General features: G+C 35.6%; 4 protein-coding genes across 7 annotated transcripts; 2 read left to right on the forward strand and 2 right to left on the reverse strand.

Moving 5' to 3' along the window:
* Positions 1 to 833: 833 nt before the first annotated feature.
* Positions 834 to 4,189, reverse strand: LOC120116745 (ADP-ribosylation factor GTPase-activating protein AGD7-like). Of its 4 annotated transcripts, none has more exons than XM_039137155.1 (4): positions 3,049 to 4,189; positions 2,872 to 2,949; positions 1,451 to 1,691; positions 834 to 1,088 (listed from the first exon to the last, which is right to left on the reverse strand). In XM_039137155.1, exons 1-4 carry the CDS (start codon positions 3,850 to 3,852, stop codon positions 1,084 to 1,086), a joined length of 1,128 nt encoding a protein of 375 aa, XP_038993086.1. In that variant the 5' UTR covers positions 3,853 to 4,189; the 3' UTR covers positions 834 to 1,083. The 4 variants fall into 4 exon arrangements, with proteins under 4 accessions (XP_038993086.1, XP_038993085.1, XP_038993082.1 ...); XM_039137154.1 differs by having other exon boundaries at positions 834 to 1,139; XM_039137151.1 differs by having other exon boundaries at positions 1,220 to 1,691; positions 3,049 to 4,188.
* A 3,192-nt stretch (positions 4,190 to 7,381) lies between these two features.
* On the forward strand, positions 7,382 to 9,799 carry LOC120116854 (protein FRIABLE 1-like). Its single transcript, XM_039137254.1, has 8 exons — positions 7,382 to 7,729; positions 7,956 to 8,028; positions 8,140 to 8,204; positions 8,283 to 8,371; positions 8,472 to 8,604; positions 8,685 to 8,917; positions 8,994 to 9,470; positions 9,561 to 9,799. Exons 1-8 carry the CDS (start codon positions 7,382 to 7,384, stop codon positions 9,748 to 9,750), a joined length of 1,608 nt encoding a protein of 535 aa, XP_038993185.1. The 3' UTR covers positions 9,751 to 9,799.
* Positions 9,800 to 11,424: 1,625 nt separating this feature from the next.
* On the reverse strand, positions 11,425 to 13,056 carry LOC120116855 (L-type lectin-domain containing receptor kinase S.4-like). The gene is made up of 3 exons (XM_039137255.1): positions 11,997 to 13,056; positions 11,772 to 11,844; positions 11,425 to 11,614 (listed from the first exon to the last, which is right to left on the reverse strand). Exons 1-3 carry the CDS (start codon positions 13,054 to 13,056, stop codon positions 11,425 to 11,427), a joined length of 1,323 nt encoding a protein of 440 aa, XP_038993186.1.
* Positions 13,057 to 24,236: 11,180 nt separating this feature from the next.
* On the forward strand, positions 24,237 to 25,534 carry LOC120116721. The gene is made up of 2 exons (XM_039137130.1): positions 24,237 to 24,881; positions 25,106 to 25,534. The coding sequence occupies exons 1-2, from the start codon at positions 24,502 to 24,504 to the stop codon at positions 25,332 to 25,334; spliced, it is 609 nt and encodes a 202-aa protein (XP_038993061.1). The 5' UTR covers positions 24,237 to 24,501; the 3' UTR covers positions 25,335 to 25,534.
* The last annotated feature ends 1,009 nt before the right edge of the window (positions 25,535 to 26,543 follow it).

Here is a 26,543-nt window from a genome sequence, read left to right on the forward strand (position 1 = left end):
ATACTATGGTAAGCATTGATTTTAATTTTTTTGACTTTCTCCAACATATAAGATATATATATTTCATATACTTTTCACATTATAATGTTATTTAATATATCAAATAAAATCTAAAATTATAAAATATATCCACAATATTATATTTTTGCTTTATTTTTAGGGTAAATTATTGATGAGAATATAAAAGAGTTAAAGAATCAATAGAAATAAAAAAATTACAAACAATTATAGTCAAAAGATTAAATTAAATAAAATGTAATATTAAGGGTCTAAATAAAAAGGAGAGAGTACATTTTTAATAAAAATCGGAATTAAAGTTAAAGTATTCAATAGTGTTATATGAGCATTTGGTTTAAATTTGGTAAAAAAAATAGACTTAAATAAAAAAATGAATTGAAGAAATAAAAAATTATAAAATATGATGGATTAAATTAAAAATAGAAAATTTGCTATCAAAAAAGAAGAATTAAAAGTACATATGTATTATACGATGGTTTAAGATCATATAGTTCAAATTTATATAAAAATAGACTTAAAATAAAGAATGGAAAGAATAATAAAATCAAAGACTAAATCGTAAAATTATCAAAAATACATAGTCAAATTTTCAATTTTTTGAGTAACTCAAAATTTTAACTCGATTCAAACTCAAACCGATTTGATAATTCGAGTTGACTCAAATAACTCAAAATTGAAAGAGATAATAAATCAATTTTTTGAGTTAAGCCGAATTTTACTCACCTCTAGGGAACTCAAAAATAACAAAAGTTGGGCATATATATCCAAACAATCTTGATTTTGAATGTCACAAGCACAAGCAATTTTCTTTGAAATAGGGCAAATTACCTTCTGTCCACAGTTTTATAAATTTAAACTTGCATCAAACACGAAACTTACAGAAGAAATTATCAACTCCATCAAAAGCATCCCTGATTCGCAAACAATGATTCTTAGCAGCTGTAGTACGATATAATAAATGCTATATATCCCCTGCATCCGCTGTCCCCAGCTGGAATAAATTGTGTTCTAGTGACTAGTTACATTTCCGGATAAGTAAGAAATAAGAATTCTGATCCCTGAAGTTCAACCTGGACATTGGGCCATACATCAGACTGTGTTCGTTTAAAATGTTGAAACTTCTGCAAAAACATGATCAATAAACCTAAAATAATGTAAAATTAAGGATATATATGTATGCATGCATGTATATGTAATGAACCTTAAAGGAAGCCGCCACCAGTCCATGTGGAATCTGATTTTCCATTATGACTGAAGGCTTTTTTATCAGATGAACCGTTATAGAAATTATCATATCCATCATCCATGGCATCATCCCAGCCAGCCCAACCATCATTGCTATAAGAGGCAGTCACTTTTGTATTGTCTCCCTTCCTGTTGTCTTTCATGTCCCAGTCATCCCAAGAACTTGAGTTATAAGAAGTATTATTACCGGCAGAAGAGGATTGTCCTCCAGAAGTAGAATTCCATCCATTACTCTCGTGTTTAAACTCGTTATAATATCCATTCCTCGCACCATTCATGCCATCTTTAGTGTACTCCTCAACCTTCTGTGAAGCCATTGCCATGACCCCTTTCATGATGCCCCACGTCCTCTGGCCAATCTCACTTGTCTTTGCGGTGACAACAGTGACAGTTTCATTAACCCTGGCATCATAACCACCCTCCTTCACCTGCCAAGGAAGGAAGAGGAAAACTATCATGACCTTGTGTATGTAATTCCAAATCCCCCATATCCTTAAAAGTCGCAATGCAAGGTAGAAAGCCCATCGAGTTATAATTATAGTGTCAAAATTGTAGCCAAAACAAGATGCCACAACTAAAGCAGCATGTCTTTCACCCAAGGAATCAACCCAGGCATGTGAGTTTGATTTGAATGCAATGTAGACTTTAAAGGCCACAAAGAAGAACCCTCAAGTCGAAAACCGGTTTCCTTTGCAGAATAATAAGTAAATGGTTGCAGATTACTATGGTTTAGCACAATAGAAAATAGGAGGATTAATAATTCAAAGAATTAATATTCCTCAGCATTGTTTCTAAAGCAAAATTACCCCAAAATCAGTACTTCGTATATGTTCACTAGAACTGATATAGAGTCCAACAAGTTAAAGGAGCATCTAAACCTTTACAATGCATTTGATATTTAAAAGAGCAGTAGAGCGCACGGAAAAGGTAAATAATCATAAAACTGAAAAGCTGGTGAATTGTAGTGGACGCTAATTTTCCTTCAATTTGGACATTAGCAAAGAAATCAAGAGAATTAAGAAGTAAACTTAAAATGATAAACAATGCCAAAGCATATCCTCTATTTCATTCAAGTACCAAAAGTATTTTTTATCAAAATAAGTACCTAAAGTAATCTTTAATTAATGTCACATGTCAACTTTTTAAGAACTTAGATTAAAAAATTTGAATAGTTCAGGTACCTATTTTGACATAAAATACTTTAGGTACTTATTTTGACCAAAAAGATAACATTAGGTATTTGTTTTGACCAAAATATCTTTAGGTACTTAAAGAAGATATGCTTTAGGTACTTATTTGTGATATAAGCCTTTTAAATATTATTCAAGTACCATCAAATAGCTAAGTGTGGAATTTGACAGTTTATCATGCACTTTTGTAGAAGTCATAAAAGAAAAACAATTTATCAACCAATACAAAAAAAATGATTAGCTGTAAGCTTCTTTGTACCAAAAAAATGTAAAAAAGGTTCAAGGACTCACACCACAGTGCAATTCATACAATACATTATCATCTATAAAATCTTATAATGATAAACAATGCCAAAGCATCTAAATGAAGATCAAAACAACCAAATAAGAAATCATAATAGAAATTCCCCGAAAATACCTTCGAGGTGAACTCCTTGGATCCTGCTTGGACAATATTTGCGGCAGATTGAGCTACCAAAGATAGCCTCCCAATCCCCTGGACCAAACACACAAATTAATCAATAACTGGCAATTATCACCATAAAGACTTCACTCCCCATTAGGGGAAAGACGAGGAATGAAAGATTTTCTGAACCTGAGACACAACAGAGAGCACATCCCCTTGAGAATTATTATTATTCCTCTGGGTAGGCATAGGATTCGATCCAAAACCAACATACTTCCCTCCTTGTGAAGGGGGCAACCAGTCTGGCCTCGAGTCGTTCTCTGCCATTTTCCTCGCAAAAAAGCTCTCCTTATTCGCCGCCGAAGCCTCCAATTGGGATCTCGTATACATATCATCACTTGACCTCGACTTCACTGGTGCACCTCCCACTCCACCACCGTGATAATTCCCTGCTCTAAAATCACTCGCCGATTGATTCCTCCTTATCTCGCTCGAATATCTAAAGGAATCGTCGTTGTCCCAACTATCCCAACCTCCATCATTATCGCCCCGGCTACCTCCACTGCTCAACGGCGGCTTCCGATTACTACCAGCACCACCGTTGAGAGTCTCCTTCACAACGGGTGGATCCCTCCAGGCACGGCCCTGGGCTAGGGCTTGGATACGATCGCGGTAGATACTCGCGGCGTTAGTGTTATACTTGGTAACGATATCGGAATCTTTAGGAATACCGTATTGTGCCAAAAAGGAGTTGAGCTTCTCGTTACCACCGGATTCCATTTTCTTGATCTGGATGTCGGACCACGAATCCATTGTAACGGATCGGACGAACGAGATGTGGACACCTAAGCCGCGGTGCTTGCCGGAGCATTCTAAGCACATGAAAACGCCGTAGGAAACCGAAGCCCACTGTGGATTCTTTTGGTTACAGTCTACGCAAGTTTTGTTGCCCGGCTGTGATTGGAGATCCCGTAACCGCCTCGCCGCCGCCATCTTTGAATCAGATCTGGACAAAATCGATGAAAAAAATGGGATAATCAAAGAAATTGACTTATAAAATCGATTTCAGCGGCGGAGGGGAGAACATCACCGACGGCGTGAAAGCTTGGCTTAGGGCAATGGATGGAGATGACGGGCGCTGTGGTAGTTTTGGAACACGCGATTTTGGGGACTAAATAACCGACAATAAATAATAGAATAAAATTCGCGTCATTTGTGTGAAAGAAAACAAAATGGATTCAACTCAACTAGTGAGTTGTGACTCGTTTTTTTAACTTTGCAGAGCTGGCCTCACTACTGATTGACTGTTGCTGTGAAGGTGGACGGAGATTTAAAATTCTAGGGTTTTGTGGGCAAAATTGCTTGGACGATGTGTTGAATTTTTTTTGGTTAGTAGACGGTATTTGCAGAATATTTTTTTTCAACTAAGGCGGTTTAAACCGTGTGTGATGAAAAAATTTGTTACATTCGTCCGACAATAATTATTGAGATAAGTTAATTAAATATCAAATATATATTTAAATAAAATAATAATCGTATAAACTCTTAAAATTTATTTTGAAATAATTGGTTAAATTTATTTTTATCACGAGTCCATTAATAAAAAATATATTCAATTTAACCTGGTTTTACCCAAATAATGAACAGCCGAAATAGGCAGAAATAAAGAAAATAATCAATTTTGAGCAAACATAGGAAATATATTGAGAAAAACAATGCTAATTAAACGTGTTTAACCAACTAAAAACGTAAAACTACTGCTCCCAACACTTAAATTTCTATTTTAACTTTTTACTCGACAAATAGTGTAACCCCTTAGATCCGGTCTATGCGTTTCGACTAAGTCTAGTGGATCACATTATGATTATTAAAGACATTTTCCGAAACCGTTATTCCATCAATATAAAATAACATTATAAATAACATGAAATTATAAACAAATTATACTATCAAAATCCAACTCGTAAATATAGTACTAATAAATAATAATTTAATTTAAAACATGTCTTCAAATTCAAAATCACAATAAACCGAGCAGTAATAGCAAAAGAGTCATCATTATAAAATCCGATATTTTAAAATAAGGTCCATATCACCAAAATAAAGTCAACTTGCAAGATAAAAACATTACAATCTGATTTTACTTCAAGAGATATGTTGATCCTCCAAGTGCTCGAACCGAGGTATCTAACCAACAGTATCTAAAAGGGGGAAAACATTTTCAAAAGGTGAGCTAGGCTCAGTGTGTCCCAATATTTCTATAAAATCACAATAGGTACAAATCATAGTCCAGTAATCTCACAAATTCGTAAAAGAGTTTAACTTTTGAAAATCATAGTTTAAACCCTTTTCTGGTACACCATCAGTAGTTCCTAAAATTATTTTTCATATAGTTTACTTTATGCACATAGAAAAAAGAAAGCCGACTTAAGGATAGGCTCTGAAGCTTGTATCCTTAAGCACAAGTCAATAAGTTCATATAGCTTACCCTAAGCACACAGCAAAGGAAAGCCGACCTAATGAAACATCTTGGGGCCCTCAAGAGTCACATTAGGCCCATTTAGCTTGATCAGAGCTATTCCATCGTAATACAATTCCAAAATTCAATTGCATCGTGACATAAATTCCATAAATCCAAAAACATTGTAATCATATACCATTTCAAAACAAAAATTAGATAGCAGCCATATTCCATAAATTGTCACATAAAATTGGTGCATCCATAAAACAATAACCAATGAATTCGGTGTACCACATATTAAAACCAATAAAACAGTTCAGTAATAAGTAGGGAACACACCTCGACAATAGGTTCAAATAGCAAATCTACTGATTGCTGGTTTCACCACGCTCTGCTACAGTTTTCGAACGCGTGAATAATGGCACACGTGGTTTAACTGATCTAGAAGAGCTGGGTCGAGCTGTCGAACGATCCGGAGAGTCTCTTATACCTTCAAACAATAATAATCTATCAGTCCCAAATCCTATTTAATTGTTCAAAACTAGACTTCTTAAGTATATCAGTATTTTTCGGGTTTGACTATCAATTTGGGGTATTTCGAGTCTGAATTTGGCAAAACGGATTGTGGAATCGGAATCAGGACGTCGAAAAACATAAAATATGACTTTTCGAAAATTCAGATTCTTGGTTAAAGTCAAAGTCAACCACTTTGACCGTCAATTTGGAGGCCTTCGGGTTCGAATTTGACAAAACGGACAGCGGAAACGGATTCAGCACGTCGAAAACTATCAGGATATGTATACTCGGAAAAGATTAACGGTCGTTTAATGCTCGGTCAAAGCCATTTTAAGTTTTGGTCAAAGAAAGTCAACGGTCAACGGTCAACGGTCGGGTCGGGTCAACGGTCGGGTCGGGTCGGGTCAACGGTCGGGTCAGACTGGTCGAAACCGGTCAGAACCGGTTGAAAACCAGTTAAACCGGTTTCCAGTAGCCACTCTCCCTGCGGCGGCGCGTGTGGCGCGTGAGGCGTCATCCGAGGCCCTAAAAATCCCAGAAAATTGTCTAAAAATTATTTTGAGCGATTTCGAGATACTTACAACGATCGGTTCAAATTTTTGAACGGCGGAGAGCTCGATTTCAAATCGGCCGAATCTTTGACTGCACCACCTCCTCACGCGCCACCGTCGACGGCGGACAAGGTTGACACCGGTGAACTCGAAACGACACAAGGAACACGATGGTGTAGGAGGTGTCGTAAACTGAGCAACGATCGGCGGTGAATTTGAGATTTTCTCGGCGATAGAGTTAAAAAAAAATGTTGATGTTTTGACTTGAAATTCCCGACGTTTAGCAGCGTTTCACTTCAATTAATTTAAGGGGATTGTTCCTGACTCGATAACGAACACGATGGTGGTTTCAATTTGATGATCGGATGTCGAACAGCGTCGGAATCGGACTTGAAAGTCGAGGTACGGGAGGAGTGAAAGTTTAAGAAAAGCTTTTGTGTTTTCTGATTGAAATCAGAAAACACGTTAAGTTATAACCAAACCTGCATACATTTTTAGGGGAAATTCAAGGCTTGGTCCCTGAATTTTCTTTACTTCGAAAATGACATACAAATTTTCATAAATTATACTTTAGTCACTTAATTTCACCCATTTTCACAATTTACCTCCAATTTCAATTAATATTATTTTGTAAATAGTCGGGTTGTTACAAATAGAGCTTCAATTATCTGGAAATATAATAACAAAAGCCTATGATATAATTATAAAAATAAAAATTAACAAACCAATATCTAAAAATAGGCGAAAAATAATTATACATAAGAAGCAAAGAGGTGGCTTCGCCTCTGATTTCGCATTTCTTCCTAAAAAACAAAATTCCCACAACAATGCCAAATCATTTGACAACAAAAAAACACTCACAAACAACGAACCGTAAAACCCATTTCGTTTTTCAAACGGATTTAGTTGAAGGAACCTTTTGTTCATTGATGTTTTGTTTTTTACGGCTGTGTTCGTATAAATATGTTAACCATTTCGGTAACGAGTATAGCAGATGATTCCTCCGGCGAGGAAACGAGTCTTCGAGTCGGGCGACGGCAATGCGTGTCCGATGAGAAGCTCGATGTTTTTCCGCCGGAGAGTTCGGTTTTGGCCGGATGTTTCGAGCCCCGGGAGGTACTTGTTTATTTGCATGTTTTGGGGGTTGGTGACGTTGGCTTTCATGACCGTGCTCGTAAAGTTTGCTTTGTTGAACACCCTCCGGGACTTGAAGATCAATCATGATAGAATCATTGCAGAAAGGTCGTTCGAAATTTCTATTAGGACAAACAAAATTATTAATGAAGGAGACAATTATATTATTATTTCCGAAATCCAGCAGATTCCGCCATCCTTGCCCACGGTTAGAAACGTTAAGACTTTACTTAATAACCAAACTATTTAACATATTATGTAAGGGTAAAACTACATATTTAGTCATTAACCTATTCACAACTTTATGTTTTGGTTACTCAATTATTTTTTTCATTATCATATCTAATGCTGCGTTTTCATCACCCGGAGTTAAAAAATAAACGAATCATTTTTAATAACCTTATATTTAAATCATTTATTTTTTGCATGGTCAGATACCTGATATTTGGACCAAGCCGTCTTCCGATTCGTACTATAAATGTGTTCAAAGATCAGCTAATGAAAAAAGTAAGTTAAATTAATTACTCTTCACTCTTCTTCTTCTTCTTCTTCTTCTTTTTTATATAATTTCTTTTGCTTGGGCTGTTTTTGTAATACTATTGGTTTTCTTATTTTCAGCGTACCCTACAAATGGTTATCTTCTTGTTCATTCCAACGGCGGACTGAATCAAATGAAAACCGGGGTATTTTTTTTAAATTTATTTTCTTTTATTTATTGGATATATTTTCTTATTTATTAATTAATATGAATTTATCTGCAGATAAGTGATATGGTTGCCATTGCAAAAGTGATGAATGCCACTTTGGTTCTCCCATCTTTAGACCACAATTCTTTTTGGACCGATCCAAGGTTGATTTCAATTACTAATAAATGGGTTTATTTATTTTAAAAAATGAAAAATTAAGTGAAAATAAATATAATGTGCATCTCATTCAAGTGATTTGTGCAGTGATTTTAAAGACATATTTGACTGGAAACACTTCGTTGAGTATCTGCGAGAGGATATACGTATTGTTGATCGTCTCCCACCAGGCTATGCATCAATTAAAGCTCTTGAACGAGCCCCAGTTTCTTACTCTAAGGTATAGGTTAATCTTCGAATAAATTCAATCTAAGATTTAAGATTCGGTGTTAATCGAATACCCTTTCTTTGTATATATAGGCTAGCTATTACAGAGATCAAATGTCTTCATTGCTAAAGAAACATAAGGTGATTAACTTCACCCACACCGACAGCCGATTGGCTAACAATGGCCTTCCGAACTCTATTCAGAGGCTCCGTTGCCGTGCCATGTACGAAGCGCTTAAATTCACCGACGAAATCGAAGAACTTGCCTATAAGTTGATTACTAGGCTCAGGGCCGATAATAAGCCTTACATTGCTCTTCATTTAAGGTAAAAAAACCACTAAACCCTAGACTTTAAACATTTAGTGATGACTATAATTTGTTAACTGATAATTTGTGTGCAGATATGAAAAGGACATGCTTGCCTTCACTGGCTGCAGTCACAATCTAAGCAAAGCCGAAGACGACGAGCTACTGCAATTGCGACGTAGCGTCCGACACTGGAAGGAAAAGCACATCGATGGTGAAGAAAGACGGCGACAAGGAGTATGTCCGATGACACCACGAGAGGTAGCGGTGTTCCTCGAGGCAATCGGGTTCCCTTCTGATACCAAAATCTACATAGTGGCTGGGAATATCTATGGCCAAGATGGTGTTAAAGCACTCCAAGCCAAGTACCCAAATCTATACACTCATTCTAATTTAGCGACGAATGAGGAATTGTCTCCTTTCAATGATCGCCAAAACAAGCTGGCGGCAGTCGACTACACTGTAGCACTGGAGAGCGACATTTTCGTTTTCACTTACGACGGAAACATGGCTAAAGCAGTGCAGGGGCATCGTAAATACGATGGTTTCCGAAAAACTATAATACCAGACAAGTACGTATAACTATTAAGCAATGGTCTAACTCTAATTATAAGTTATATAATACCATGATTTTATTGATTTGGATTCGGGAAATGTTGCAGAAAAAACTTTGTGAGATTGATCGATCGAATTGATAAGGGAATGATAACGTGGGAGGAGTTTTCGACCAAGGTGAAGACCCTGCATGCGAATAGAACAGGGGGAGCAGTTTTAAGAAAGCCTGGAAAAGCAGTGAAAAAAGAGGAGAGCTTTTATGCGAATCCATACCCAGGCTGCATCTGCGAGAAGTAAAATAGTGTTTTCTAGAATGAAAAATAGGGTTTCTCTCACGTTTCCAGCAAGGGAAGGTTCGAGCCTTTCGTGCTAAAGAAACTTTTTTCTCTCTCAGTCCAACCTCAAGCTGAGCCTGAAGCAGTACAAGGGCTAAGCATTTAGATCAAATGTAACACTTTTCAAGGGGGGGAAACCCCCGTTTCGGTGTGTGCGAAGGGGGAATACCATTGTTTTAAAGAGAGGGTTAGACACTTTTGTGCAAACTTGTATTATACAAATGAAAATTGTAAACAAAATTTGTTCCCAGAAATCAAATGACATTCTGCTCAATACTCTACAGACTTTTTCACTGATTTTACCATGTCTAAAGAAATTCAAAGAATTGAAGCTATGCAATACATGAGAGTTCCTCTCATTCTACTGAATGCAATCTGTATTGTTCTATTGTTAATCTCATTCTCTGGTTGATGCTCGTCTGGTTTATGACTTAAGATTCCTCTAAATTTTCTTTTAGGATCTCAATCTCGACTCTCTAAATTTTCTTTTAGGCATCCTTGTTTAGTTGGTTTTGTTTTGTGATTTTGAACAAATGACATGGATTCGAGGTACTGCAATTCATTTGAGACAGAAGAATAATGATCATAGTTCCGAAGTCAAAGAAGCAATTCGTTTGGTGTTTTTGTTTATGACTTATGACCCCTGAAAGGCTGAAAATCCGTTTCAGGGTCTCAGTCCGATTCCCCTTTTTTGCTGTGAATTTGAATTGTTTGCGGCCATTCCTGGTAATCTTAGAATATTGTCTCCTTGTGTGTTCATTATTTGCAGAATTCATGAAGTTGAACCAGGAAAATAGGAAATTTGGTAGAGGTTGTGAAAACCAAGTTGTCTATAATGTACGATACTTTGTAAATCTAATCCAAGGTTCCATATATGAAGATAATCAGAATTCCGACATTCTTAATCCCGACAGACGCTCTTGGTCTGCTGCCAGATAATCAGCATCCACGTATTCAATTCTATGTTGACAAAGATGTACATACACAATTTTAATATTCTTTTTCGAAAAACGAACGAAAACAATACATGATAGTGAAAAGTTGAGGCGAACTAATGGATTCGTTTACTCTCTGATGAAGCAAGCAAAAAGAAATGCTAAAGGTGCTTGAGAAGCAGGTATAAAATATAAAAAACGAAAAGAGCATCATGCATATAAATTTCTTTAATCATTTGGCTGTCCTGGAATCAATTCCATTTCAATGTCATCAGACACATAAAAAAGTTGATCTACACTTTCGACGAGGGTTCGGACGAGGATTAGAAAGGATAAACCATCCTCTGTTTAATTGTTTCCGGAACTTCAGGATTGAAGAGGAGATAGAAGTGATACCAATAAATTATATGCTTAAAAACTTAGAGCCCTTTTACTTCCCCTGTGCATACCAAACTCTTTCTTTTACTCTTTGGTGTTGATTTAGATCTTTATTTATTTCTTCTCTCTATGTTCTCTCCATCTCACTCTAAGCCTAATTCAGCACCTAACCTAGCTGTCTACTTCTGCTGATCGTCACCCAGCCTAATTCAAGATATTGTGCTGGCAATTTCTCCAACTTCAGGAAAAAGAACAAAAAAATTGGAAGTTGATGTCTTCCTGCGCCTGATCAAAATCGCATCGCCCAGACCAAAATAGGCACTTCACCCTTGCCTCGCCTTGGCGCCTATCAGCCGCGCCTCTTCAAACACTGATTTCGAGTTATATGGTTGGCGAGGGTTCGGATGGACGATTAGAAACAGAATCCACCCTCCATTTAACGTTACCGGAATTCTAATTCCAAGAAGATCAGAGAGGAGAAAGACGGAGAGAAAGGGTATGCATAGAGTTGAACTTTGTACAAATAACAAAGATCATTGAGATATTAGTGAGTCTAGAGAGCATTGTCAATGGCTAAAGTTTCCGAAATCTGCATTCAAAAGCTAGAATACCACTTGTAAGGAATAAAAGCAAACAAGAGCCACTTCTTGAAGCATACAAAAGATTTAACCTGGGGTCTAAGCAACGGATCATGCATTTCAATGAATACAAAATCACAGCAATGTTCAGAATGTGCTTACAGCCTAAAAAACAAGACTGCATTGCATTACAGGCTACATACAGCAATGCACAAAAACCACATACGAACCTTAGTTGCGTAACTACAATAGTAACAAGAACAACAACACAGTTCTAATCATAACCTTCATAAACTACTTCCGCTAAACTTTATTACATCTATCTTCCTTCTCTACAATCACGTTGACCTTCTCGTACCTGAAATCTTCGTGGCCCGGTTCACGCTTGACGGGGAATACTGTGAGCCTACTAACGAAAATCGCCCACATAAACAACATCACGAAGGCAAACAAGGCTCCACATCCAGTAGCGAAAATCAATCTAGCTAGAATTGTCAAAGCACAAGACTTCCCCTTTTCTTCCCTCGTTTCATCACTATCCTTATCCATATAACCTCTTGGATCAGCAGGCAACGAATGTATCGAACTCGAAACAGCCCTTACTCTAAATCTCCATGAATAAACATTGACATTGCTGCTAGTCTGTGAAGATTCACCATTGGCAGTTGATACTATGGCAGCAAAAATATCCTCATTTCCCCACATTTCTATCAAATCAATTTGGTATGCTAGAACTGCGTTCAAAGGCCTATTTTCATCATGCTTGCTCAATCTAACTTGTAAAAGTTTAGAGCTTGAGTCATAATCAACCCAAGATTTCAACACATCCCCATTGTTTAACACTAAATTCAGTGATGACAAATTGCTAACCTTTACGGATTCAAGACCATGAATATCGATTCGTACATGGTTTGCATTAAAGTTCCCAGCTGTATCATCTCTCTTTGTGTCAAATTCAACACCCAGAAACGTATTTTCACCGGAAAGACCAAAAATCCCGTGTCCCTGAAATCTTGTGTGAAAACCATTAGGGATAAGAACAAAAGCTAAACCGTCGCAATTACCAGGAGCTATGGAAAAGGAAAAGTCGGTTGAAAATGACGTCGGTCGACCCACATTCCGTGCCGATGTGGACTTGAAGGGCTTGTCCAGCAATAAAAGCCCGGAACTTGGCGCGTGAGAACGCGTGATCTGCACGGTAGAGCTTCCATCTTCAATCCTCGCATCACCGAAGAGGGAAATGCGGGGATCAAAGCTGGGGTTGTTGTGGAGGGCCGGATGCGGAAAAGAGGAAATGGGTTTCGCTGTAAGGAAGATGAAGATGTAGATTTGGAGATTAAAAGAGAAAGTATAGCTGCGAGTGGAGAAAGTAGCCATTTTTTTTTTTTTGCAGGTTTTCGAGGAAGGGGTGGTGTTGAGGCCTGAAGGGATGATTTTACAAGGGTTTCAATTTCCACTTTCTTGGCAGTTGGCAAAGATTCCGTTTTTGGGATACGAATAGTGTTTTCATTTACAATTTTGTTTCGAGTAAACTACATAAATCATCTTTAAAATATGAGTGTTCTTTTATTACTATTTTACAAGTAACAAAATAATCATTAATATTATTTTTTTATAATAAATTAGTCATTTATTGTTTAATATGATACATTAGATACTTAAATTAATTTGATACAAAATTTTATTTTGAATTTACTCTACCACTGATCGATTCTAGTCCACCACAAATTATGTTAAAATTATAAAAAGTTGTGATGCACGATCAAATAAGAATGATTATTTCGGTTCCATGTTCTCGATCATCTTTCCAAGAAATCTCTTTCAATGATTTTCCTTTGATTTCAAGCACAATCAAATTCTGCATTAGAATGTAAATACATCTTAACCAATATATATATATATAATCACCCACTCTAACCTCTATTGGGCTCCCTTTTGTATTATTAGTCGGGAATATGCATCTACTCCAGATTTTCATACGTTGGTTAGGCCCATTGAGCCATGTATTTCATTAATCAATAGTTCAATACCTATTCAATTTGACACCTATAAAATCCCAAATCTATTCAATTTCAATTAAACCCTCAAAAGTTATTTTATGTAAATATATAAATATTGAGTGTTCATATATATATATATATATATATATATATTATAACGATAATATCTAGTTTTATATAACTTAAAATATTAATGAACTAATTAAACGACCCTAGTGTCGTAACCGTCTTTCGGTTGGGCCTGAAATTGAGCTTCGACTTAGGAAAATATAGATTGGAGTCGCCACCGATCATTTATTTTAAAACAAATGGGTTGATCGGATACCCTATTTCTTACCTGATCTGCGTCTTTCCAAAGATGTGTCGGGTTCGGGAGTCGGTTACGGTCAATGAATGATTAACACCCTTGAACCGCCCTTTCGGTACTACGTAATTTCCAGTTGTCTTTGATTAAGAAAATTGCAAGTTAAATTAAAAGGTAAAATTTGATCTGAATTACTTATCCTTAATGAGTTTACGGAAATACCCTTAAAAAATTAAAATAAGATGTTAAAAGAAAATAATAATAATAAAAGAAAGTAGCAAAACTAAAGAGTAAACCAAGGAAATAAATGAAACCAATAATAATAAACATAAAATAATTGGATAAAACAAATATAAAAAAAATAAAAATAAAATGAAATTGAATAAAATAAAATAAATGAAGATAAAATATATATACAAAAAGAATGAAAAAGGTAAAATGTTTTTTTAAAAAAAGAAAAATAATAATAAGAGCAAAGAAACTAAAAACATAATGAAAATAAATAAATAATATAAATAAAATAAAACATTATAAAAATATATAAAAATATAAAAATGCATGTATAATATAAAAAAATAGTAAATAGTAATAATAATAATAAATAAAAGAAAAATAAATATACATATAATATTAACTAAAAAATAGTAATCATAGAAATATAAAATAAAATGAAGTAAGAATATATATATATATATATATATATATATATATAAACGTTAGAAAAATATAGTAAAAAAACATAGTAAATAAGTAAACATAAATAAAAAATAATAATATAATATATATATATATATAATAAGAAAATAATATAATATAACGCAAAAAAAATAAGAAAAGAGAACTATAATAAATAAATAAATAAAATATAATTAAATATATATATATACATATAAATAATAAGGGTTAAATTAAAATAAAAAATGAATTAGGGGTCGAAATTAAAAGCCAATCGAAGAAAAAAACGAATCTGCGTGTATTTAAAATCAGAGGGACCGAAATGGGCATTAACCCACCGTAGAGGCAAAACACGCGGATCCACACGACCCGTTTATAAAAATTCGAATAGTTTTTCAAAAACACAAGCTTCGGGGGCTAGATCTACAAAAATAGATCTCGAAAATGCCCCCGTTCATTGGCCAAAAACACTTATCTCGATTTTCTTTCGAATCAAAACACAACAAGGGTAAGAAAAAATAACATGCGAAGGTATGAACTTTACCTTTCAAAATATAAATGCTTCGAAAAATGGCTACGAGTTGCTTGTAATTTTTTTGCTTGGTATTTTGTATCTCTCTTCGCTGTTACAATAGTGAGTTACAATGGCTATTTATAATGCTTGTGGATCCTATCTTTAAATCATAGTAGAACTCTATCATATTTTTAGGAGTTTGAATCCTAGCAAAATTATATCATATTTTTAGGAGTTTGAATCCTAGTAGGACGAAAATATGTGTTGACAGCTGCCCCTCTTTGCCCATAGTCGTGTAACGGGGATAGGGCAAAGATTAAAAGATACACTTTTCGTTCGGTGGAGTTGAAAATTGACTCTGATGTTTCAATAACTCCCTGTCAAATTAAGTTACGGATGACTCCTCCGTCGTGAAGTCGAGTTCATCTTGAAATGATATGAAATTGAAGACGTAGTTCGGAATTTGAATTAGCACGTGGCTTCTCGTTGCCCTTCGGTCTTCTTCTCGGTTTAAAGACCTTGGATCGGAATCGAACTCAGAAATATTCATTGACAGATAGCTTTTTCTTGACTTAAGCCATATGCTGCTTGAAAATGGTTGCTTGTCACTAAGGCACGGCTAACCCAGGTCCTCTTCTCGACTTGAAAACCTCGACTGCAACCGGAAAGTAGTGTGATTGATGTGTCATCGAGCTGAATGGAATCGAACTTGACAATTTTGATGGCAGATAACCCTTCTTGCCTTGAGCTATGCTGTAAATTTGATTTGCCTCTGAGTTGAATGTAATCGAACTCGAAGATTTTTTATGACAGATAACCCTTCTAGCCTTGAGTTATGCTGTAAATGATGTTCCTTGGAGCTGAGCGTAGTCGAACTTGAAGGTCTTTTGTTGGCAAATAGCCCTTCTTGCCTTGAGCTATGTTGCAAATGATATGCCTTGGAGCTGAGCGTAGTCGAACTCGAAGGTCTTTGCTCACAGATAGCCCTTCTAGCCTTGAGCTATGCTGTAAATGATGCGCCTTGGAGCTGAGTGTAATCGAACTCGAAGGTCTTTATTGACATATACTCCTTCTTTGAGTTGGATATCCTTCGTCGTGAAGTTGAAATCCAATATAAACATGGATGCTGCTTGTGTGCACGATTCCCTTCGTCGTGAAGTTGAAACCGCGGGTGGCCCCTTCGTCGTGAAGTTGAGCCTGGAATTGGATATCCTTCGTCGTGAAGTTGAAATCCAAGTAAGTTGTATTGTTCCGAGTCCAATATCCTCCGCTGTGAAGTTGAAATTAGTTCTGGAACTGGGAATTTGTTTGTTGACAACTAGCCATCCCTTCGTTGTGAAGTTGAACTTGTGTTGTCTCGAGTCCAATGTCATTCGCTGTGAAGTTGAAATTGGCTCTGAAATTGGGAAGTTGACAGTCAGTCGCCCCTTCGCTGTGAAGTTGAGCTTGTGATGTCTTGAGTCCAATATCCTTCACTGTGAAGTTGAAATTGGCTCTGAAACTGGGAAATTGTTTGTTGACAACCAACCGTCCCTTCGTTGTGAAGTTGAACTTGTGTTGTCTTGAGTCCAATATCATTCGCTGTGAAGTTGAAATTGGCTCTGAAATTGGGAAGTTGTTTGTTGACAGTCAGCAGCCCCTTTGTTGTGAAGTTGAGCTTGTGCTGTCTTGAGTCCAATATCCTTCGTTGTGAAGTTGAAATTGACTCTGAAACTGGGAATTTGTTTGTTGACAACCAGTCGTCCCTTCGTTGTGAAGTTGAACTTGTGTTGTCTTGAGTCCAATATCCTTCGCTGTGAAGTTGAAATTGGCTCTGAAATTGGGAAGCCCATTCGTCGTGAAGTTGAGCCTCAAATGGCACGATATCCTCTGTTGTGGAGTTGAAATCACGGATGTGTGGGTACGATATCCTCCGTTGTGGAGTTGAAATCGTGGATGGCCCCTTCGTCGTGAAGTTAAGCCTTGACTTGAATATCCTTCGTTGTGAAGTTGAAATCCAAGTATTGTATGTTGTGGGTAGACACAATTCCCTTCGTCGTGAAGTTGAAACCGTGGAGACCCCTTTATTGTGAAATTTGGCTTTGAGCTAGATATCCTTCGTCGTGAAGTTGAAATCTACTCTCGAGCAAATTGTGTCGCTTCGAGTCCAATTTCCTTCGCTGCGAAGTTGAAATTGACTCTAGCTAAAACCTAAAAAAGTTATGCATATATGTGATGAGATGGATGCAATGCTCTTAGGTATGCCTCAAATGCATATGCAACATAAGTTATTTTTGGGCACATGAGAGAAATCTCAATCTCCGGTTGCTTTTCTGAAATCTTAGTTCTGGAATCTTCAAGTTCTGATCCCTGATCTCAAATTCTTCAAATGTTCAAATCTGATGTGCACATTCTATTTTTGATTTGAGAAATGCTTCTCGACCATCCCAAGTATGTGCCTGAGCCGAGTGTAACGATTTAGATGATGCTTCAAGAGAAGTTGCCTTGAAAGAGATAGGATTCGTTTCAAGGGAAATTGTCTCAAGAGAGACAATGGTGAGCACGATTCCCTTCGTCGTGAAGTTGAAACCGTGGGTGGCCCCTTCGCCGTGAAGTTAAGCCAGGAATTAGATATCATTTGTCGTGAAGTTGAAATCCAACTTGAAAATGTGAACTGGATCGGTTCTGAATTAGCTCTCGAACTCGTCTGAAGTTGATTCTAAGATCTGTCGATCTTTCAATATGTCAAATTGGTTGAAGTGTAGCTTCTTGCTGTTGAGTTAAGCAACCAACATCAATCTTTAAAGGTGTTTTTGAATCGAGTATCATTCGTCTTGAAGTTGAAACTTGACTCTAAAAGCTACAAAAATTATGTATGTGGAAAAAATGACAAATATGATGTTCTAAAATGTATGCATAAGATGCGTGTAACATGAATTGGTTATGTTTTATCTCCTGAAAAAGGTATGATAATTTTTATTAGGATGTTGAATCCCCAAAGATGCCCCAATATCCAAAAATGCCCCAATATTTGATGTTGAATCTTCAAAGATGCCCCAAATGTTCCTCATTTCTTGCTTCATCATTGATTCTGAGCTCGAGCTTTGTGTCTAAGAGTCACATGTCATTTACCAAGATCCACTCTAGAGAGACTGTATTGTTTGAAAAAAATATTTTTCTTTCTCTTTTATTTTCAAAGTTCTGAAAATATCAATTAAAAGAGTTTTGAAAGATGTTTGATCCAAAGTTTTGAAAATATTGTCACTTTCACGGTTTTACAATTGAGACGAATCATAAAACTAGAGTTCATCGGATATCAAAGAATTAATTACAATGTTAATCCTTCAATAAATTATAGCTATTTAACATGTGCCAAGATCAAAGCTATTTCTGGGAAATGGTCAAGCAAATAAAGGATAAAAAGTCTGAGGTTATTGTGTTTGGTCAAAGGTTTGGCATTTTTGTTCATTTGATACTCAATGGTTTGACATTTGATGCTCAAAGGTTTGATGGGGTAGCTTGCATGCTCATCTACTGGAAGTGTTCTCCGACTCCCAGCTTTTATGGTCACACTCGGATTGTGTGATGCCTTATCGAGGAATTTGTATGATCGCCTCAGTTGCACAATTTTTATATTCGAGCCACCTTTTCAGGTTTTCAACTCGAACACTCCTTTGGTTTCAAGACGTTATTCAGGATTTACGTCTTGAACCCCCCTTTGTTATTTTTCTCTATCATACATTAATTACATTGTTTTTTGCAAACAAAGATTAATCCTGATGGGCAGGATGAAATCTAAAGATAGTCTCTCCTGTTTAGAAATCCATGTATGATTAGAAGGGACTTTTAAGGCACGTAATGTAGGCCATGGTTCATGGTTATGAAAGAAAAGGATAAATAGGCCCAAACAAGTGTTTCAGGGTGTTGAACCAAGGATAAATTCATTCTGATGCCTTCAATCTTGTCTTGCTCAAAATGTCTCTTTCTCTTGATGCTCTATGATCTTCGAGTGAAGTGATTCAGGAATAATTGTGCTTGATCAATCTCGTAGTTTGAAGCTTGATGTGCCATTTGTCTTTAGGGAATCTTTGCATGTGTTTTTTGTCCCTTTTTCTTTTTTCTTTTTGTTCTTTTTTTGCTTTTGTTTTTTGCTTATTTTTTTTCTTTTTGCCCTTTTTGTTCTGATTGAATCTTCGCACTTGGCATCTGGTTCACCTTTTGGTATCTCCTTTGGATTGATGTCTTCACTCATGTGAGCATATTTCTTCCACATTGCCCCCCAGTGTGGAGGGTGATCCTTGGTTAGGGTTGAATCAGAAGAAAAATACTATAGGCTCAAAATGGGACACAAGGGATATATATTTTCTCCTGTTGTGAAGGGATAAAGAAAGAAAGTCGTTCATCATTTCATACATGGAAGTCCTCACAGAAAAGGTATCCCCAAGGGGATAGATTTTCAGGATTAATTCTATTCACATGAAAACAGTGTAATTAACGCGTGATAGAATTGTTTCGGATGAATTCTTCTTCTTTTTTCCCCAGATGTCTCAATGTTCAAGCTCCCCGCGAGATGCCCCAAGTTGTGTCTTTAGAATAACGCTCATGTTCAGATGAACAACTCAATGCCTTGGGTTAAAATGTCAATTTTGAGTCTAAAAAGACAGTGGTGTGATCTTATTGACTCAAAGAAAGGTATGGGTGTATCAAAAAGATAAAGGCAATGTTCAAGAATTTCAAAGGGAGGTAATGTCAAAATTTGGTTTTTTTTGGTAATGACAATGAGTTATTTTGGGTAAAGAATCGAGGTATTTTATTTTGGGGTTTGAGACAGGATAAGAAAGGTCTAATCTTGTCATATGTCAAAAATCTATAATTCTTGTAGAATTAAAAGAATATTTAATTCATCTAATATTCGAAGAACTAAAGATTAAAATTTGTTCAATTGCTCCACCTTAGAAAGTAGCATAAGTTCAATCATTTAAAATATTGAGTAAACATGAAAGATGAAAGATGTTTTCAAACAAAACAATCCTTTAAGTGCAAATGATATATGCAATGTCCCCTTCTTCGGCTGTCCATGCCCCTGAATCCATCAGGGTTTGGATTTTGCGCTTCAGTGTCTTACAATTTTCAGAGGAATGTTTGGGGCTTCTTATGTGGTAACAACTTCAACATCGTAGCCCTTAGGAGATGTGTACTCTTTTCTCAGATCATCCTGGCAGGCTTAGTCCTACAATCAGCTGATCCAGCTCCCACTGTACTGATTTCAATTTTTTCTTTAATTATTTCACTTGCTTCTATGTGGTGTCATGTGGTTAAGACCACTTCATCGAATCCTCCGTGACTTAATTTCATGTTTATGAAAGTGCTTAAAAATGTAGATGAAGATGCAAAAATGCAAGAATGCATGAAATGTTCGAGGCATTGATCCAAGAAATGTACCTGTTATTATGAATAATCCTTATTGGGGACAAAAATATTTTATCTTTTAAGAGACAAAAATATCCTGACAGCTTCTGACATGTTGACTAGTCTTCTGCTTTCGTCTTTCACCGGTTGAATAACTTGTCGAACCGCTCCGGCCTCTCTGGATGAACCGTGAAAATGTTGAGTTATTTTTTTGTACTGGTCCAAGAAGTCTCGAATGACCGCATCTCGAGCATTTACTTTTGTTGAGCCTGTTCCCAACGAATTCGTCATTGAAGCCCTTAATTGATAGGAACTATGTGAAATTCATTAGTCTGTTTCTTGAATTCGCCATCAATGGTCTCCAATTTCAGCTATCATTTTGCCATTGTTGTGTTTAAAGGACTTCCAAGATACATATCATTCATCTTGCCCCTACAACCTCTTCCAGTCAGTTCTTCAAAGATAAGCTTTCATTGTGCTTGATGTAGACTCGGTTCATTCCGAGTCCTTTATAATGCAGCAGAGTGACATATTGTTTGATTACGGGTACCACATCTTCTGGATTGAATGTGACACATAGTCGCCTTGTAGACTATCCTCTGTATTTTCATCTCTTGTATTACAACCCCTTTGTCCATTAATGCAGATTATTCATGTTTAACAAACACACTTTTGGTGGATCAACACCTCTTTCGAATGATGCAAATAATAAAAAAATGCCAAAGAGCAACAATGAAAGAAAAAAGTTAGTGAGATAAGGATAATAGTAAAAAAATGATGAAAATGAAACGTCCTACCCCACATGCTTATTATTCTTACCCGGACATGATCTCTATCCCGCATGCTAATTTCAAACAAATCCTAACAACATATGTGTCTAGTTCGCATGCTTTGAACATAAAATAAAGCAGGAAACAAAGCAGCCTAGGGTTTGGAATAAGGTTTTGGGTGGGCTCTAATTCTCCATGGTCTCCCGGTTTAGGTGCTAAAAAAACAGTACCCGAGTTCTCCTTGCTGGTGCCCCCTTAGGCTTGCCAGACCCTTAGTCCTAAACCCATCACAGGCTTGTGTGAATTAAGTTAAACTCGGGAGGATACATTCCCTTATGGCCATACGGAGAATAAATTCACACGAAGGCATAAGGTATATGAATCCCGAAGGTTACTTGCTAGGCCCATACGGAGAATAAATTCACACGAAGGCGTCGCTTTTACCCCCACTTAAATAGGGTTCAGAGCTCGAGTATAGAGCCTTTAGATGAAAAAGTTTGGAAAGTTGAAATCATTAGAAAACAGTCAGTACAACTATTTACTCGAAAATGTAATCAAAAGTAAGTAATGAGGATAAAAAAATTACCTTAAAATTCAAACTTACCCTTTTCGTTAAAAAGACAACTGGAAATTACCTTAGCCTGACTCACTTACCTATCCCCAGTGGAGTCGCCAAGCTGTCGTAACCGTCTTTCGATTGGGCCCGGAATTAAGCTTCGACTTAGAAAAATGTGGATTGAAGTCGCCACCGATCATTTATTTTAAAACAAATAGGTTGATCGGATACCCTATTTCTTACCTGATCTGCGTCTTTCCAAAGATGTGTCGGGTTCGGGAGTCGGTTACGGTCAAGGAAGGATTAACACCCTTGAACCGCCCTTTCGGTACTACGTAATTTCCAGTTGTCTTTGATTAAGAAAATTGCAAGTTAAATTAAAAGGTAAAATTGAATAAAAAATTAAAATAAGATGTTAAAAGAAAATAATAATAATAAAAGAAAGTAACAAAACTAAAGAGTAAACCAAGGAAATAAATGAAACCAATAATAATAAACATAAAATAATTGGATGAAACAAATATAAAAAAATATAAAAAAATGAAATTGAATAAAATAAAATAAAATAAATGAAGATAAAATATATATACAAAAAGAATAAAAAAGGTAAAATGTTTTTAAAAAAAAATAAAAATAATAATAAGAGCAAAGAAACTAAAAACATAATGAAAATAAATAAATAATATAAATAAAATAAAACATTATAAAAATATATAAAAATATAAAAATGTATGTATAATATAATAAAATAGTAAATAGTAATAATAATAATAAATAAATGAAAAATAAATATACATATAATATTAACTAAAAAATAGTAATCATAGAAATATAAAATAAAATGAAGTAAGAATATATATATATATATATATATATATATATATATATATATATATATATATATATATATATATATATAACGTTAGGAAAATATAGTAAAAAACATAATAAATAAGTAAACATAAATAAAATAATAATAATATATATATATATATATATATATAATAATAGGAAAATAATATAATATAACGCAAAAAAAAGAAAAGAAAAGAGAACTATAATAAATAAATAAATAAAATATATATATATATATATACATATAAATAATAAGGGTTAAATTAAAATAAAAAATGAATTAGGGGTCGAAATTAAAAGCAATCGAAGAAAAAAATGAATCTGCGTGTATTTAAAATCAGAGGGACCGAAATGGGCATTAACCCACCGTAGAGGCAAAACACGCGGATCCACACAACCCGTTTATAAAAATCCGAATAGTTTTTCAAAAACACAAGCCTCGGGGGCTAGATCTACAAAAATAGATCTCGAAAACGCCCCGTTCATTGGCCAAAAACACTTCTCTCGATTTTCTTTCGAATCAAAACACAACAAGGGTAAGGAAAAATAACATGCGAAGGTATGAACTTTACCTTTCAAAATATAAATGCTTCGAAAAATGGCTACGAGTTGCTTGTAATTTTTTTTCTTGGTATTTTGTATCTCTCTTCGCTGTTACAATAGTGAGTTACAATGGCTATTTATAATGCTTGTGGATCCTATCTTTAAATCATAGTAGAACTCTATCCTATTTTTAGGAGTTTGAATCTTAGCAAAATTATATCCTATTTTTAGGAGTTTGAATCCTAGTAGGACGAAAATGTGTGTTGACACCTAGTAATAAAATCTTATATAAATCCCAATTGAGTCTTAAATATGCTCTGACCTGAATTAAGGGAACCACTCATGACTTAAACTTTTGTGTAACAAAAAAAATATTAATGAACTAATTAAACGAACCTAATAATAAAGATGTTTTTCCTTAAAAGTATATTTATAAAAACCACAACTTGAATTTGAATAATTTAAATTACTCCAAAGTGCAAAATTAGCTCCTTTAAAGTAATTAGTGGATGACATTTAATTAGTGAAAGATTAAAAATCTAAAAAAATTAAAGATGTAAATACATAATTTGAATGCAAAAATCAGGCATAAACTCAATATATTGAAGAAAGAAAACACCCAATGAACATGAATGAATATGAAAGTAGCTGTTAATCAACAAAGTCCCACCTTATTTTCAGGATCCCTGGAACACCCTCCTACACTGTAAATTTTCTACTTTGCAGACCAAAAAAGATTGGATAATTTCGACTTTCCAGACCAAAAAAGATTGGATAATTTCGACTTTTCAGACCAAAAAAAAAACTGGACCCCTTCTCTCTTACCAAATTCTTAGGCTGTCCTGTCCTATTTCCATGGCGCAGTTAAACCGACTGTAGCAATCAAAAACAGGAAATAGCAAGAATACCATTTTTTTCTACATTTTTTCTTGCACATTTCAATAATGTTTTCTCTTATCTTTCTTCCATGTCTTATACTGAACTGACAAACACGAGAGAGAGAGAGAGAGAGAGAGAGAAATCAGTTGCAAGACTTCACTGGCACACTTTAAAAAGTTAAAAACATTGTTACCTTTGTTGTTGTTCAGTATCTAACATAAAAAGCTTATTTTTCGACTGATATTTTACTCCGATGTGTAAATGAGCTGAGAGACATTTGACGGTCTCTGTGTGCCGAGAACATTTTACATGGATGATACACAGTCTGGGTCTTAAAGATGGAAACTTTACCAAAACAAACTCAGGGGGTCGTCGTTGTCATCGGCATTGACGATGGAGGAAGAGAAGAAGGGCAAGCAAACCAGACAGACAACGAGGAAAACAGAAGAAGGTGTTCCTCGTCTTGTTTGAATGAAGCAAAATCTAGGACGATCAATGAGAGGGGATCTTCGGTTTCGTCAGAGGAAGTGGATCTGGAGGCTGGAACCAAGCTGCATTTGGAAAACGTGGAGAGAGATTGCAGGATTTGCCATCTCAGCTTGGACCCCATTAATCAAGAATGCGATTTGCCTATAGAGTTGGGATGTTCTTGTAAAGATGATTTGGCTGCTGCCCATAAACAGTGTGCCGAGGCCTGGTTCAAAATAAAGGGAAACAGGTAATCTTCTTTTAAAAAAAAATCTGGAATGTTTTGCTAGTGTTTTTTCATTATTGGCATGATTTATTCTTCTGGATGTATAGTCTTTCTGGGAATTAGGGGAATCAAACATTACTTTATACGTATAAAAACAAAAGATGGAATCAACGTTATGTTATTTGCCTCGATGTCCTATTTATTTTGTTACGTTACGTTTGTTTCTATGGTTACAATGGTTTTCCCAGAATTTGTGAGATTTGTGGATCAACTGCTTCGAATGTTGCTGGTCCGAACGAGACGGAGATGACAGAACAATGGAACGATTCAAATGATTCTGCAGCAGCTCCTGCTGCAATTCGTGGCACGGAATTGAGAAACTTGTGGCAGGGCCATCGGTTTCTGAATTTGCTACTAGCTTGTATGGTCTTTGCCTTTGTAATCTCTTGGCTCTTTCACTTCGACATACCATCGTGATAGCTTGTAGCGAAAGGGTCGTTTTTGTTTTAGATGGTGATGATGATCAAGAAGTGGACTGATGTCTCTTGATTTATGATTGCAATCCATATCTCACACAAGCTATAATTATTCCTTAATCAGCATGTTGTTTACATTACTATCTACGGCTTCAGTAACTTTTGTAACGATTTATGTTTGTTTTTTTTTGTGGGATTTAGTTCCACACAACAAGAATGTTATCAAATTCTGTGTTTTTTTATTGATATGATATTGTTGATAAGGAGTAGAGTTTAAACAATCTTGGTACAAGCAAGATGCCAACTTTAACAATATGGAAGAGATACAGAATACACAATTTCTATTATACAACAAATACATTATAATGTACAGTTCATATACAAAATGAACAAATTATTTTACAGATGCGCATGATTTGCAGCTTAGAACCACCAAATTGTTCTTCTATGACACGAAGTAAAGCAACTTTCCGACAGCTTATAATACACAATCTTGAAAAATATGTGTACTGCAGAAAATGATGAAACCAGCTTGATGAAGATGAAGAATATCAGGCGCTATACATATAAGACTAATCGGAGAAAATCACAATATGGTGTAGTTCTGTTTCCGGCTCTCGTCAACTGATATCTACATAGAAATGTAGCAACGATCAAACAAGGGATGGATAATGCTAGGCAAGAATACATTTCGGTTTATCTCATGCAAAGTTTGATGTACCCTGGAAAAAATTTTAACTCGGTTTACATGGCATCTAGGCTATTGTAACCTTCAGATTTAAACTTTTGTTTTTAAGGACATTTGTATACTACATTTGTAGCCATCAAGTATCTTCATGAACTAAATATGATACCCCTAACTCTGGGCAACTGGCGAAAGAAAAGCTTCGTACTTGAAAGGATGGAGGGAGACTCATGCATGGGATTTATTCTATTAAATACTTTGGAAAATCATTTCAACAAAATAACACTAATAGAGTACTATAATGCAGCAACATAGTAGAGGCAGAGGTTTTATTGTGCTATAGAAAAATTACCAGAAGAAGATCTTTGTCGGTACCAAAGGACTTACGTGCTTCTTCAAGGGACTTCGATGAGACCCTGTTGTGTTTCCTGCACATATTGTTTCTCATGTTTACGCTTCTAGCATAAGATCAAACAAGTTCTGAAGAACAAGGCTGTGGAGTTGAATTAACATCAAGTGAAACAT

Source organism: Hibiscus syriacus, unplaced genomic scaffold (assembly GCF_006381635.1).
Source record: "Hibiscus syriacus cultivar Baekdansim isolate YM2019G1 unplaced genomic scaffold, ASM638163v2 tig00110303_pilon, whole genome shotgun sequence".
Lineage (NCBI taxonomy): Eukaryota > Viridiplantae > Streptophyta > Magnoliopsida > Malvales > Malvaceae > Hibiscus > Hibiscus syriacus.